The sequence below is a fragment of the Electrophorus electricus genome, chromosome 10 (assembly GCF_041902795.1).
Source record: "Electrophorus electricus isolate QZ-2024a chromosome 10, ASM4190279v1, whole genome shotgun sequence".
NCBI lineage: Eukaryota > Metazoa > Chordata > Actinopteri > Gymnotiformes > Gymnotidae > Electrophorus > Electrophorus electricus.
In genome coordinates, this window is record NC_137506.1 from 965001 (window position 1) to 978908 (window position 13908).

The 13908-nt window shown below is 49.6% G+C and overlaps 2 protein-coding genes across 4 annotated transcripts in view; one reads left to right on the forward strand and one right to left on the reverse strand.

The window, feature by feature from the left end:
- The window catches only part of kbtbd11 (kelch repeat and BTB (POZ) domain containing 11), a 9945-nt gene extending 5041 nt beyond the window's left edge, over positions 1-4904 (forward strand). The window contains exon 2 of the mRNA XM_035532844.2: positions 251-4904. Coding sequence (XP_035388737.1) covers positions 570-2636 — 2067 coding nt within the window. The 5' untranslated portion in view covers positions 251-569 and the 3' untranslated portion in view covers positions 2637-4904. The remainder of the gene's footprint in view (positions 1-250) is intronic.
- A 2772-nt stretch (positions 4905-7676) lies between these two features.
- On the reverse strand, positions 7677-13584 carry ppie (peptidylprolyl isomerase E (cyclophilin E)). Of its 3 annotated transcripts, XM_035532837.2 has the most exons (10): positions 13506-13583; positions 13260-13358; positions 11750-11793; positions 11510-11536; positions 11025-11106; positions 10814-10917; positions 10271-10394; positions 8482-8667; positions 8160-8302; positions 7677-7860 (listed from the first exon to the last, which is right to left on the reverse strand). In XM_035532837.2, the coding sequence occupies exons 1-10, from the start codon at positions 13534-13536 to the stop codon at positions 7792-7794; spliced, it is 909 nt and encodes a 302-aa protein (XP_035388730.1). In that variant the 5' UTR covers positions 13537-13583; the 3' UTR covers positions 7677-7791. The 3 variants fall into 3 exon arrangements, with proteins under 3 accessions (XP_035388730.1, XP_081578319.1, XP_081578320.1); XM_081722193.1 differs by lacking the exon at positions 8160-8302 and having other exon boundaries at positions 8375-8667; positions 13506-13584; XM_081722194.1 differs by lacking the exons at positions 11510-11536; positions 13506-13583 and having other exon boundaries at positions 11607-11793.
- Positions 13585-13908: the final 324 nt, after the last annotated feature.

Genomic DNA, 13908 nt, shown 5'->3' on the forward strand with positions numbered 1-13908 from the left:
CCCTCCACCTCTCTCTTCCCTCATTATCAGTTGGAGATATTTGCAGTGCAGAGCGATTCTTCACTGACTCACACCTAATGAAAGTATAGCAATTAGCTATTAGTGATCTTCTGCTGACAATGATATTCAGGTTTTTGTTCGTTTTAAACCACTTTCCATAAGAAATAGCACCACTCTTGGTCACCTGAGGGTCGGTTTCGTGTCACACAGAACTAGGTAACGTAACTGATGTTTTACTTTTCTTATACAGGTGTGGAACAAGAGACTATACTTGGCAGATGAACAGAAGCGATTCAAGCGTAAAAAAGGATTTCCTTCCAGCCGAACCTCTGATGGGGCACAAATGACATCCAAACAGCTGCACTGCTGAGGCACGCCCACCAGACCACGCCCGCCAGACCACGGCCAGCGACACTGACTTCCAGCAATTAACGGATGTCAGTCTGTTTTGCAGCCCAGCGGGGTTTGACAAATTAGATTTATTTTATTTTATTTTTCATTTTATTTTGTTTTGTTTTGTTTTTCCCACTGAACCTTGCTGTGGAAGTGCAAGCCGGGACAACAGAAGAATGAACACACTGCGAGACCGAAACACGTTCACCGTAAAGGCAGACGTCATATTCCACGCAGCAAACCATGACCCCTCGGGCCAGTCGATCATTCCCGAAGGGAACGACGATGACTGTATTCCGAGAGCAGCTGTTCTCGACACAGGAACGCCGCAGGGGCACCACGCTCTCTGCCAGCAGAGATCCTGGGATACGGTGGAATTTGGAAGTCTGACTGAAACCGGAAGCTTGGGATGCGGCCTAGCAGCGGGAAATTCCCTTCAGGACGGCAGCTCAAGTGACAGTGGGTTTCAGGAACACCCTCAGTCGGTGGGAGGAGCTAAAGCGGAGATGCTGGACCTCGTTGTTGGTCATCCGAATGAGGCGTTCAGTAAGAATGGGATTAAGGAATGTTCCAGCGGGAATGAAGTCTCCTGCAGTCTGGACGCGTCTCTCAAGACTAGGTTGGACACTGCAGAGGAGACTGAAGCCACAAAGAGTCTAAGTGATGTCAGAAACAAGGAAACAAGGCGTTTGGAACAGGCGCTGGGTCATTTTTTAGGTTCGGACACGGAAAGAAGAGGTGGTGTGGGGAGCCCGTACGGTGCTACGCATGGACAGTCGGCGCCGGGGTTGGCTCAGGTCGTAAAGCACAGCGGTAATGGGTTAGGAAGTACCCCATCACTCAGAGAGCAGCCCGATCTAGTCATCGAAGTGGGGGGCCGGAAAATCCAAGCACATAAGTGTGTGTTGGCGGAGAAGAGTGACTACTTCAAAGCCAGGCTTTCACGGGACATTCTCAAGGTCAAAGGGGTGAACTACAAGACATTGACGGTGTTGATAGATTATGTTTACTCTTCCAAGATGGACGTTAACAAGGAAAACGTCGTGGACGTCATCACAGGGGCGAAAATCCTGCAGATGCCGTGTGCGGTGCAGGCCGCCGTGGACGGCGTGTCTTCACAACTCACGAGCGAAAACTGCTACGAGATTCTAGCCATCGCCAAAAAGCAACGTCTGAACACTCTGAAGGAGACAGCCTACCGCTTCATGAGCGACAACTTCCTGCAGGTTCTGCGCGACCCCGCGGTGTACGGGCGCCTAACGGGCGCAGAGAGGGACCTGGTCCTCAGGAAACGCATGGAGGGCGGTGCGTGCCTGATGGCAGCCGAGATCGAGGACGTGTTCGAGCGCGCTGGCAGCCGCCCCCCGAGCAGGAGCAACAGTCGCCCACAGAGCCCCCTGTTGGGCGCCTCCTTGGAGGATAGCCACGTGATCTACTGCTACAGCGAGGCCGCGCGGGACTGGCGCACGCTGACCGTCATGCCCGAGGACGTCAGCACCAAAGGCTGCGGCATCTGCTGCATGTACAACTACCTGTTCGTGGCAGGCGGAATCCGCGGCTGCAGCGAGAAGGCTAAGGCGTCGGACAGGGTGTTCTGCTACAACCCCGTGACGGACCGCTGGAGCGAGGTCCGGCCCATGAGCCAGGCCAGAGCGCAGCTCAAGCTGGTGTCCGCGGACGGCTGCCTGTACGCCGTCGGCGGTGAGTGCCTGTTCACGGTGGAGAGGTACGACCCCCGCGCGGACCGCTGGACCGCTGTGGCGGCCCTGCCCAAGGGCGCCTTCGCCGTGGCCCACGAGGCCACCGCCTGCAACGGCGAGCTGTACGTATCAGGCGGCTCGCTGTTCTACCGGCTGCTCAAGTACGACCCCAAGCGGGACGAGTGGCAGGAGTGTCCGTACAACAACAGCCGCAGGAAGTCGGCCGACATGGTGGCGCTGAGGAACTTTATCTACCGCTTCGACGTCGGCCGCGAGCTCGGCGTCGGCGTGTTCAAGTACAACACCATCGTCAAGATGTGGCATGACTGCGCCGCCCAGCGCCAGGGGAGTTCGCTGCCCTTCAGGTGTGCCGTCCTGGGCAACTGTATCTACTGCGTCAACAAGAACCAGACCCTGAAGTTCGTGGTGGAGGAGGACGGTGCACGCTTCGCCGAGGAACCTCTGAAGGCACCTCAGGATGCTAAAGGGGTTCTGTTCCCCTTCGTGTTGAACCTGCCTGACAGGGGTGACCGAAATGTGTGACGGAGAGGTTTTTTTTGTTGTTGTTGTTGTTTTGGGGGGTTTTTTTTCATTGGGGGAAGAATTGGAAGCGGATGAAAGCATGATGGAGAATCGCAATCAAACACAAAGCTTTATTTGGGAAACCTTTCTTTGCAGCTTGGTGGACGGACGCCTCCACATAAAGCCTTGGAAGGACGTCTCTTCTGTCGCGGCGCGGAGGGACGTCGGCGGCGCGGTTTTCCAGTTGTCTGGCGGCACAAAAAAATATACGACTCACTGTCATAAAACGACCACGAAGAGCACAGTGACACAGTTGTAATATCCCTTTTGCTTCTACGCAGAGCCTATGCAAGTACAGCACAACGTTATTAAGATGATGAAGTGCCAAACTGCACAAAAGAGAGAATTAAATGAGGGTAATGTAGTGAAAATAATGTAGAAAAATAATCTAGGCCTTCTGGATCGGTGAGTGAATGCCTTTGAAAGCCCAGCCATTGAAGCGTAACTCGTTATCCCTGCGAAACGTCTGTACGCTGTTTCAGAGCACAAAGCACTTGAATTTTCTCTCCTTTGGGCAGCACCGAGAAAAGACACAAAAGATTTGTACAAGAGAACTGAGACGGTGTGAAGGTGCTCCACAACCTAATTACTGTTTAGTTAATGAAGTATCAGCACTTATTAGATTACAACAGCAAGCCAGCAAAGTTCCTCGGCCACGGTTTTATTGGTCTTCAGAGTGAGGTGGCTGTGTGTCTTAGTTACGTCAGTTCTTATTCTAAGAGGAAAAATGGCAAAAACTTGAGTGTTTGTCCGTTGTAATAAATGTTTATGACAGAATGGGAGTTTTAACAAAGACAACCAGGCTGACAGAGTGGTTTAAAGCACAAATCTAAGAGGATGACAGACGTTTCACTCTGTACTACGCACATTCTCCGAGCTTGCTGGGTTGAGGTTCCATAGTTCGGGAGAGAATGACTCCTACAAAACTGATAGAAGAGTTAAAGAGTTATTTCCCTTCCACTCAGGTGGGCTACAGTCCCTGAAGACCATGACTGGCTGTCACATGCAGTTGTACTAACGTGATAAACTAGCCTCACGGACGTGTGCAAACAGAGATGTTGTGCACATTTTAAATGCTTCAGTAGTTTGCAATAACATAGTCAGGGGAGCAATGGGGTGTGTGTGTGTGTGTGTGTGTGTGTGTGCTGTCCTGCCAAAATTTAGCTTCTGCATTCTGTTACTTTAACAGCTAAACTGGAGCCTGTCCTACATTCTAGTTTTACTCCGAGTGCTTTATTAATTAACCTTCATGCAGGCTGCATCTCTTCATAACATTGCTACAGACATTACGAGAGAGATGGATGGATGGATGGAGCGTCTGTCTCTCTGTCACTGGGTGCTCTATGACTGTGATTGGGAGCCTAAGACTCAGACAAAAAAATGAATGCGCATACCTGCCTTGTTTAGTGTCAAGACTGCAAGCATATCTGTTTCTTTTAAGCAACCCATGAAAATCTGATTAGGCGTTAATCTGATTAGGCGCTACTCTGATTATGCATTAATATGATTAGGTGCTAATCTGGTTAGGCGTTAATCTGAGTAGGCACTAATGTGATTAGGCGTTAATATGATTACACATTAATATGAGTAGGTGCTAATATGATTAGGCGTTAATCTGAGTAGGCGCAAATCTGATTAGGTGTTAATCTGAGTAGGTGCTAATCTGATTAGGCGTTAATCTTATTAGGCATTAATCTGAGTAGGTCCGAATCTGATTAGGCGTTAATCTGAGTAGGCGTTGCCCAAGCGTAGACTTTATAATAGCTTCCTTTTGGGTTTGTAATGGCTACACAGTACATATATGACAGCTGTATACGACACTATATCACTACGTTAAACCGTCTGGTTTTCCTTTATATTCCCATGTCTCGTTTGCATTAGGACAGTAATCTGGGGTTTACACGGGGGTTCCGAGGCTGCGACCGGAGCCATGTGTCCATGTGTCCATGTGTCCAAAACATACCTGCGAGTTTCTGACACACGGAAGCTGCCCTCTGCCGAGAGAGCGACAGCTTCTGGTTTGCATGTGCGGCAGCTCTTATAGGTGGTACAGTGCTGGCGGCCTCTACTGGGCCACAGAGACGCGCCAGAGTGTGACGTGGACGTGCTTCTGGAGTGTGAAATGCTTGATTGGTTTAGGTGGCGTGTGACTCAAAGCTTTCTAACTGGATTTGTTTAACTGTCTAACAAATGTGTTTCAGTGCTGAAAATAAATAGTTTGGATTACTGGTTAATGGAACACTTGTCTTAATATTATTCCTCTGTATGTTTCTGTGTGTGTGTAAACATTTAAATGTGTGTGCAAAATAATTAGCAATGGGATACAGAAGACCAGCTATGTGCTTGTGACACACACACACACACACACACACACGAGTAGATCAGACCCAAAACAAATATATTTACTCAAAAACACTCATGACTACCCCGTTTTACCCAGAAAGCTGTTTTTAAATGGCTTCTGTAAAACACAAGAACAAACTGCACGAAGGACTGCAACTTAGAGTTTGAGAGTCTCTGCAGTCTGGAATAGAGGAGCTATTTCTGCACTAGAGGTTCATAACGTTGCATTTCTACCTCATACGTATACGTTTCCGTGCCAACCCGGGTGTTAGCCTATTTGCTACACTGGCCTCCTCTCATACGCAGGTCCAGTGCGCCGCCTTGTGGCCACTGTATGTTAATGCACAACGTGCTACATTACACAAGTATGAAATTTAACCACTGAGTGATTTAGTTTCCCTTCAGCCCTAAGAATTGTTTGCTTTTTAAACTGTATAATGCGAATATGATTTAATGCTAGCATGTTATACATTATATTAATGCACCTTTGATATATTATCTCATGGTTCTCGCTCAAAACATTCTGACCCAGCAATCTCCAATAAAAAGAATCATTGAATAAAGTTACTCAGAAAAACAGATGCTCAGTGCTTGACTTACAGATGGGCCCTGATCCTGTGCTAGCGACAAAATGTTGGATGGTAGCATGTAACTAACAATGACCTTTAGTAATTTGCATAACACAAAGCTCTGAGAATGTAACTGAGAAATGGGTGACGCGAGACGGCAGATTTGGTCCACTCTGTGATCTTGTGTGTACTGATACTGTGCCAGGTCTGACGGGATGAAGGGTGTAGCTCCCTGTCATGTCATTCATCCAACCTAGAGGGGCACCAGTGGTACAGAGAAACGCCCGTCACCTTCAGGAAGACTACAAGACCCGCCTCTCTGTCGGATCCCAAGTGCTAACTTTCCTCAGAGGTTCTGTGACGGGATAATGTCATCCCAGCACACTGGTGAACACGGACTCTTGTGTCACTGGTATTTAAACTCGGGTATTGTAAGGCATGTGACACCTTTTGCCGTGGAGAAAGCAAACAACAAACAATTTTAGCAATTAGAAACATTTGCAGAGCTCAAACTGCAATTCAGACATTTTAGTAGCAAAATTCTAAGTAATATGAGCATTTGGTGAGATCAGGCCCGTAACAGCTTAAGCAGAGCTGCAGTAGACATGAATAAAAGTGCACTAACAGCAAACTGACAGCGTTCACGGTCAGCGTGAAGCCCCAGGCCACCGGCATGCGCTCAGCTCTCATGAGGTCAAAGGTCAATACAGGGAGTAAAATGTAATTCCTAGCATCTGTGATACCAAGGTCGAGTCCCTACACAGTCACCCACCTTTAGTGTTCAGAGCAGGTGTATGATTCCCCTTTAGGGTCCAAGGGCAGGTAGATGAAGCCTGAGATGATCGTGAGGGTGGAGCAGACTCACAGGCTCCGCCCTGTCTCCACCCGTGCTGTTGGAACTGCATCTGGAGGAGAGCACTGCTCTCCACATCATGATCCCCATAGCCTTAGAGCACTTGGTGGTGAAGCACCGGCACCAAACCTGAGAAACGTGGCGAACCTGCACGTCAGAGCGGCACGGGCGAACGCCATGTGAATCCCAGCAACGTGGATGCTGATTGCTAGGGTCTGGCACCGCACAGGAGCTGGAACCGAAAAGAATTATGGGCTGGCGGGGGAAGATCTCGTTAAGACTAATTTACACAAGGTGAATGTGTCTAGTCATCTGCCAGCTCCATGCACTCTGTACATTGGAATTAGTCTGAGTTTGCATGACATTCTGTACTAACCCGGAGTGGAAGCCAAGATGGACCTAAATCCCATCAGGACACCGTGCGTGAAGAAGAGCGCCCCTAGTGACGGAGCGAAGGAAGAGCCAACCATGGAGAAGAGGATGATGAAGGACCCCAGGATGAAGATCTCTCCGACACCCATGAGGCACCATCATCTTCCCTGGCGCTGAGCTGAAGAATATTATGACGACTCCACCAGAAGAAACATCACACCAGAGCCCACGCCAGAAGAAACACCACTCCAGAAGAAACACTAGAGCCCACACCACACCAAAGGAAACACCACACCAGAAAAAATATCACACCAGGATGCACACCAGAGGAAACACCAGAAGCAACTTGCCCATCTTGGAGCTGGTCTCCTCAGACTCCTCGATCACGACGAGGTACACATGGAAAGAGTTGTGGAATCCCAGCACAAGCACGTCGTAGGCGCAGAAGACGACGAGATAGCCCCAGGTGCTGCACGCTGTACACGCCTGGTGCATTCTGGGATTGGATTTCTGCCCAACCCTTCTCAAAGCCCCGGTTTTTGTTTGGTAAGCTGCTTGTTTGTGAAAATGACTCATCACGTTGGCAGGACTACCAAGGCTCCGTTAGGAGGGTTTCATACCTGTGGGTTGAGAGTTCTAACACACCTGAGTGCGTTGCATAAATTCTGTGAAAGTATGTTGCCATAGCAACTTAACTGACTTTGAAGTAGCGAGAAGAAAATATGAAAGACAAGTAAGACAGCTTAAAAGTGACATAAATCCCATAACACTGGTGATGAATGTTAATATTATTCAGCAATTACTCCTAATATTTCCGTTATCTGACAGCAATATATGCAAAAATGAAGCCAGTGAAAAAGGAAGTGTTATTTTTAAAAAGTTTATTAGAGATTTACAAAATCCTCCAAACAAATGTCATGTCTCACATCCTCTCTCTCACACACAGACACACACACACACACACACACACACACACCTCTCACACATACTCCCCACAGTCAGATATAATGATTTTCTGTTTGGGTTTTCCATCTTTAGTTCCTTGAGCCTGTGGAGAAACAGAAACAGCACCCATCAGCACCAAGAAGCCAAACCACTGGTATTCCGCTTCAACCTGCTCAAACCCGCTCAAACCCGCTCAAACCCACTTTACAGTCCTGAGAACTGCCACCATTACTGTAAGACTCTCTAAGATCTTGTACAGGATTTTTATTTGACACTCAACAGTAAAGAACCAAGACCAACACACGACAATGATTTGACATCTCATCCACTCTTATAAGCATATATGTGCAACCACACCCTCCCCACACACACACACCCACCCACCTCCACCCCCACACCCACCTCCATGGCGCGCACCACCTCCATGCCCTCCATCAGCTCCCCAAACACCACATGCTTGCCGTCCAACCAGTCGGTTTTATCACAGGTGATGAAAAACTGTGACCCGTTAGTGTTTGGCCCCGAGTTGGCCATAGAGAGCTGGCCTACAAACAAACAAACAAACAAAAACAGACAGACAGACAGATAAACAAACAGATAAAGGATAATGACATTACTTATAAATTACTCCGTACAGGAGTCTTGTAACTTGCTCCGTTTTCGTGTTCGGACAGTAAATTCGAATGTTCCCCCCGTGCAGAGGCAGCAGGGCTGGACTCCTCACCCGGGCCCGTGTGCTTCAGGACGAAGTTCTCGTCGTCGAACTTGCGGCCGTAGATGGCCTTACCGCCCGTGCCGTTGTGGTTGGTGAAGTCTCCGCCCTGGCACATGAACTGCGGGATGATCCGGTGGAAACTGCTACCCTTGAAGCCGAAGCCCTTCTCGTGCGTGCACAGACAGCGGAAATTCTCTGCCACAGACCAATGGGAGACAGACAGTAATCAACGCATCACTTCCTGGCAGGTTTTTCCTTTTTAAAGTGACACCAATACTGCAGTCTCAGTAACCGCAACTCTGTGTGTGTGTTTTTAACAGGACACCAATACTGCAGCCTCTCAGTAACCGTAACTCTGCGTGTGTGTTTTTAACAGGACACCAATACTGCAGCCTCTCAGTAACCGCAACTCTGCGTGTGTGTTTTTAACAGGACACCAATACTGCAGCCTCTCAGTAACCGCAACTCTGCGTGTGTGTTTTTAACAGGACACCAATACTGCAGCCTCTCAGTAACCGCAACTCTGCGTGTGTGTTTTTAACAGGACACCAATACTGCAGCCTCTCAGTAACCGCAACTCTGCGTGTGTGTTTTTAACAGGACACCAATACTGCAGCCTCTCAGTAACCGCAACTCTGCGTGTGTGTTTTTAACAGGACACCAATACTGCAGCCTCTCAGTAACCGCAACTCTGCGTGTGTGTTTTTAACAGGACACCAATACTGCAGCCTCTCAGTAACCGCAACTCTGCGTGTGTGTTTTTAACAGGACACCAATACTGCAGCCTCTCAGTAACCGCAACTCTGCGTGTGTGTTTTTAACAGGACACCAATACTGCAGCCTCTCAGTAACCGCAACTCTGCGTGTGTGTTTTTAACAGGACACCAATACTGCAGCCTCTCAGTAACCGCAACTCTGCGTGTGTGTTTTTAACAGGACACCAATACTGCAGCCTCTCAGTAACCGCAACTCTGCGTGTGTGTTTTTAACAGGACACCAATACTGCAGCATCTCAGTAACCGCAACTCTGCGTGTGTGTTTTTAACAGGACACCAATACTGCAGCATCTCAGTAACCGCAACTCTGCGTGTGTGTTTTTAACAGGACACCAATACTGCAGCATCTCAGTAACCGCAACTCTGCGTGTGTGTTTTTAACAGGACACCAATACTGCAGCATCTCAGTAACCGCAACTCTGCGTGTGTTTTTTTAACAGGACACCAATACTGCAGCATCTCAGTAACCGCAACTCTGCGTGTGTTTTTTTAACAGGACACCAATACTGCAGCATCTCAGTAACCGCAACTCTGCGTGTGTTTTTTTAACAGGACACCAATACTGCAGCATCTCAGTAACCGCAACTCTGCGTGTGTTTTTTTAACAGGACACCAATACTGCAGCATCTCAGTAACCGCAACTCTGCGTGTGTTTTTTTAACAGGACACCAATACTGCAGCATCTCAGTAACCGCAACTCTGCGTGTGTTTTTTTAACAGGACACCAATACTGCAGCATCTCAGTAACCGCAACTCTGCGTGTGTGTTTTTAACAGGACACCAATACTGCAGCATCTCAGTAACCGCAACTCTGCGTGTGTGTTTTTAACAGGACACCAATACTGCAGTATCTCAGTAACCGGTATCTCGGCAACCACTATTCTGCATCAGCGTCCTGTAGCTCTGCGAGCGCAGCGGGACAGCGACACCTGGCTGGTATCTGATCTCAGAGCAGCAAGGGCACCAATGCAGCAGGACGAGGCAGCCGGCCTTGCTGATCTCAGAGCAGCTCGGGTTCGCACCTGCCGTCATGGGAACGACGTCGGCGCGGAGCAGGAAGCGAAGCCGCCCTGCAGGCTTGTTGCCGATCTTGATGTCCATGTAGACCTGCGGGTTGGTCCTGCCCTTCTTGGTGTGTGGCTCACCCTGCGCACACACACACACACACACACACACACACGCACGCCAAGCGCAGATGTGAGCCAATTAGGGAGAGTGATACCAGTGCACACTGCGTGACGGTGAACAGTTGACCCTGTGACCCTGCCTTTCCCTGTGCTGAGCACTAATACTGCACTACTACAGACCAACGGATCCCTTCTAGCACTTATAGCTGGTGTTGCACTCATGTTGTTTTATATTTGTGCTGTATTTTTGTAGGTATCATTATTTACTTTTCTATGTATTCTAGTTCACTGGTATGTTGGACTCTAACCTACTGTACTGTACTAGGATTTATTCTATGAGGAAATGACAAAACACTTTTGTACGTCGCTCTGGATACGAGCGTCTGCCAAATTCCATAAATGTAAATGTATATGTAAATGAATATGTAAATATATTACCTCCTGGGCTGCTGCATTGGCTGCTTCTCCTGCTGACTCTGCCTGCTCCGCCTCCTCTGTTGTCTTCCCTGAGAATTTCTTCAGCCAGTCGTCATCAGACCACACTGGAGGTGGGAAAGTCGCCCTCAATGTATATCCAAGGCTTACACGTACGCTCTGATGTCAGGGTGTTTTATTTGGGAGAGAGCCCTTAGAGTGTGCACGTGCTCACCGGGTCGCGAGGAGCCCTCCTTGATTCTCATGGGTTTGGCGATGTTCACTCTGATGGTTCTGCCGAACAGCTCGGACTCGTTCTGTGACACACAAGGCCAGAAACAGCGTTACCCAGGACAAACGACGTGGCTCAGTGTTCAACACCTGCATCATCTGAGGTGTCTACACGTGGAGGATTCTCAAACATAAGTTCTGCTACACTTATGAATCCACTTAGAATTACTCAGTAAATCAGAGACTTTATACACACACACACACACACACACACACACACACACACACACACACACATATACATAATATAAATATAATAGTATAATGATTCATAATAATGCTAAGATGCTCTTGACAAAAGCATCTGTTAAATGTTGTAAATGTGTCTAGGAGTGGCGTTTGGGAAACCTGATATACTGTATGCTACTCTTATGGCAGATTGGCATCTACTGTAGTCAGAACAAACTGTGATGTTAAAGGGAATCTTACCATGTTATCGATCGCGGCTGCAGCGTCCTGGTGGAAGAACAGTTGGAAAAGCAACTAAATCAAGCGTGAATTAGAGTTACAATAAAAGACAACTCACATGTACGACCTGCACGGTGACACACAGCAAAGTTGCAGAAGCTGTCCAGCAGTTGGCCACTAGGCAGCGACGCTTGCACAGTGTTGGGGGGTGAAGTATTGAAGGGTTAGCAGGGTTCTGTCATACAGAGCCAAAGCACTCACCTCTGCCGACTCAAACTCGATGAACGCAAAGCCACGATGTTTCTCTGTAGAGGTATAAACGCTAGTCAGTCAGACAGACAGATAGACAGACAGAGAGCTAGGGGTCCACACCGCAGACCAGACAGACAGACAGACAGACAGAGAGCTAGGGGTCCACACCACAGACCAGACAGACAGACAGACAGACAGAGAGCTAGGGGTCCACACCACAGACAGAGAGAGAGCTAGGGGTCCACACCACAGGCAGACAGAGAGAGAGCTAGGGGTCCGCACCACAGACAGACAGAGAGCTAGGGGTCCACACCACAGACAGACAGAGAGCTAGGGGTCCACACCACAGACAGACAGAGAGCTAGGGGTCCACACCACAGACAGACAGAGAGCTAGGGGTGCGCACCACAGACAGACAGAGAGCTAGGGGTGCGCACCACAGACAGACAGAGAGCTAGGGGTCCGCACCACAGACAAACAGAGAGCTAGGGGTCCGCACCACAGACAGACAGAGAGCTAGGGGTCCACACCACAGACAGACAGAGAGCTAGGGGTCCACACCACAGACAGACAGAGAGAGAGCTAGGGGTCCACACCACAGACAGACAGAGAGAGAGCTAGGGGTCCACACCACAGACAGACAGAGAGCTAGGGGTGCGCACCACAGACAGACAGAGAGCTAGGGGTCCGCACCACAGACAGACAGAGAGCTAGGGGTCCGCACCACAGACAGACAGAGAGCTAGGGGTGCGCACCACAGAGAGAGCTAGGGGTCCGCACCACAGACAAACAGAGAGCTAGGGGTCCGCACCACAGACAGACAGAGAGCTAGGGGTCCGCACCACAGACAGACAGAGAGCTAGGGGTCCGCACCACAGACAGACAGAGAGCTAGGGGTCCACACCAGACAGACAGACAGAGAGCTAGGGGTCCGCACCACAGACAGACAGAGCGCTAGGGGTCCGCACCACAGACAAACAGAGAGCTAGGGGTCCACAACACAGACAGACAGAGAGCTAGGGGTCCACACCACAGACAGACAGAGAGAGAGCTAGGGGTCCACACCACAGACAGACAGAGAGCTAGGGGTCCGCACCACAGACAGACAGAGAGCTAGGGGTCCGCACCACAGACCGACAGAGAGCTAGGGGTCCACACCAGACAGACAGAGAGCTAGGGGTCCGCACCACAGACAGACAGAGAGCTAGGGGTCCGCACCACAGACCGACAGAGAGCTAGGGGTCCACACCAGACAGACAGAGAGCTAGGGGTCCGCACCACAGACAGACAGAGAGCTAGGGGTCCACACCAGACAGACAGACAGAGAGCTAGGGGTCCACACCACAGACAGACAGACAGACAGACAGAGAGCTAGGGGTCCACACCAGACAGACAGACAGAGAGCTAGGGGTGCGCACCACAGACAGACAAGCAGGCAGGCAGACAGACAGACAGACAGACAGACAGACAGACAGACATTTAGGGGTCCACACCACATCCAGCGCCTCCTCCTTCACACCTGTTTCATAGTCCAGCGGGATCTGGATGTCTGTGACGTCGCCGAAGGGAATAAACGCCGCGTGCAGGACCTTCTCGTCCACCTCCTCCGCGAGACCACCTGCGACACGAACAGCGCCGTCAGAAACGCCTTCCGCGAGAGCAGCCGCGTGCAACTCAGCTAGGACATCAAACACGTGAATGCACGCGTAACGGCTCTCGGTCTTAAGGTCGCGCCACCAACTACATCTGGACAAACATTACCCACCCACATACAACACACGCTTGGCCGCTGCCATCTTGCTGCCAACCTTTCACCCGAGTCTCGTCCCAGCTGCTACTCTGCTGCCCCTGCCGGCCTGGAGGAAGCAGAACTCCGTAAGCACGTCCGGGGTTCTGCTTGCTTCTGCGTTTACGTTGGCTAAACTGCATCTCAGCAGACTACAGTGACAATGTTCCACTATAGCCTCGTTTAGTAATTCAGTCCCTGCAATCCTCAAATATTTAGCTCTTTTTTGCATTTCGTAAAAAATTGATCTTTTATGTTGTTGGTTTTTTTGCTTCTGAACACACAGTACATTTGAGGCATGTATCTGACGCTTTTACCCAAAGCGACTTATATGACTGAACACAACCTGAGCAATTGAGGGTTAAACGTCTTGCTCAGGAGC

Coding starts and splice junctions, on each gene's coding strand:
- ppie (XM_035532837.2), bottom strand. CDS start 13,536: ATGGCAGCGGCCAAGCGTGTGTTGTATGTGG. Junction 11,794..13,259: donor CCCGCTGGACTATGAAACAG/GTGTGAAGGAGG, acceptor ATACCTCTACAG/AGAAACATCGTGGCTTTGCG. Junction 11,537..11,749: donor TCGAGTTTGAGTCGGCAGAG/GTGAGTGCTTTG, acceptor TTCTTCCACCAG/GACGCTGCAGCCGCGATCGA.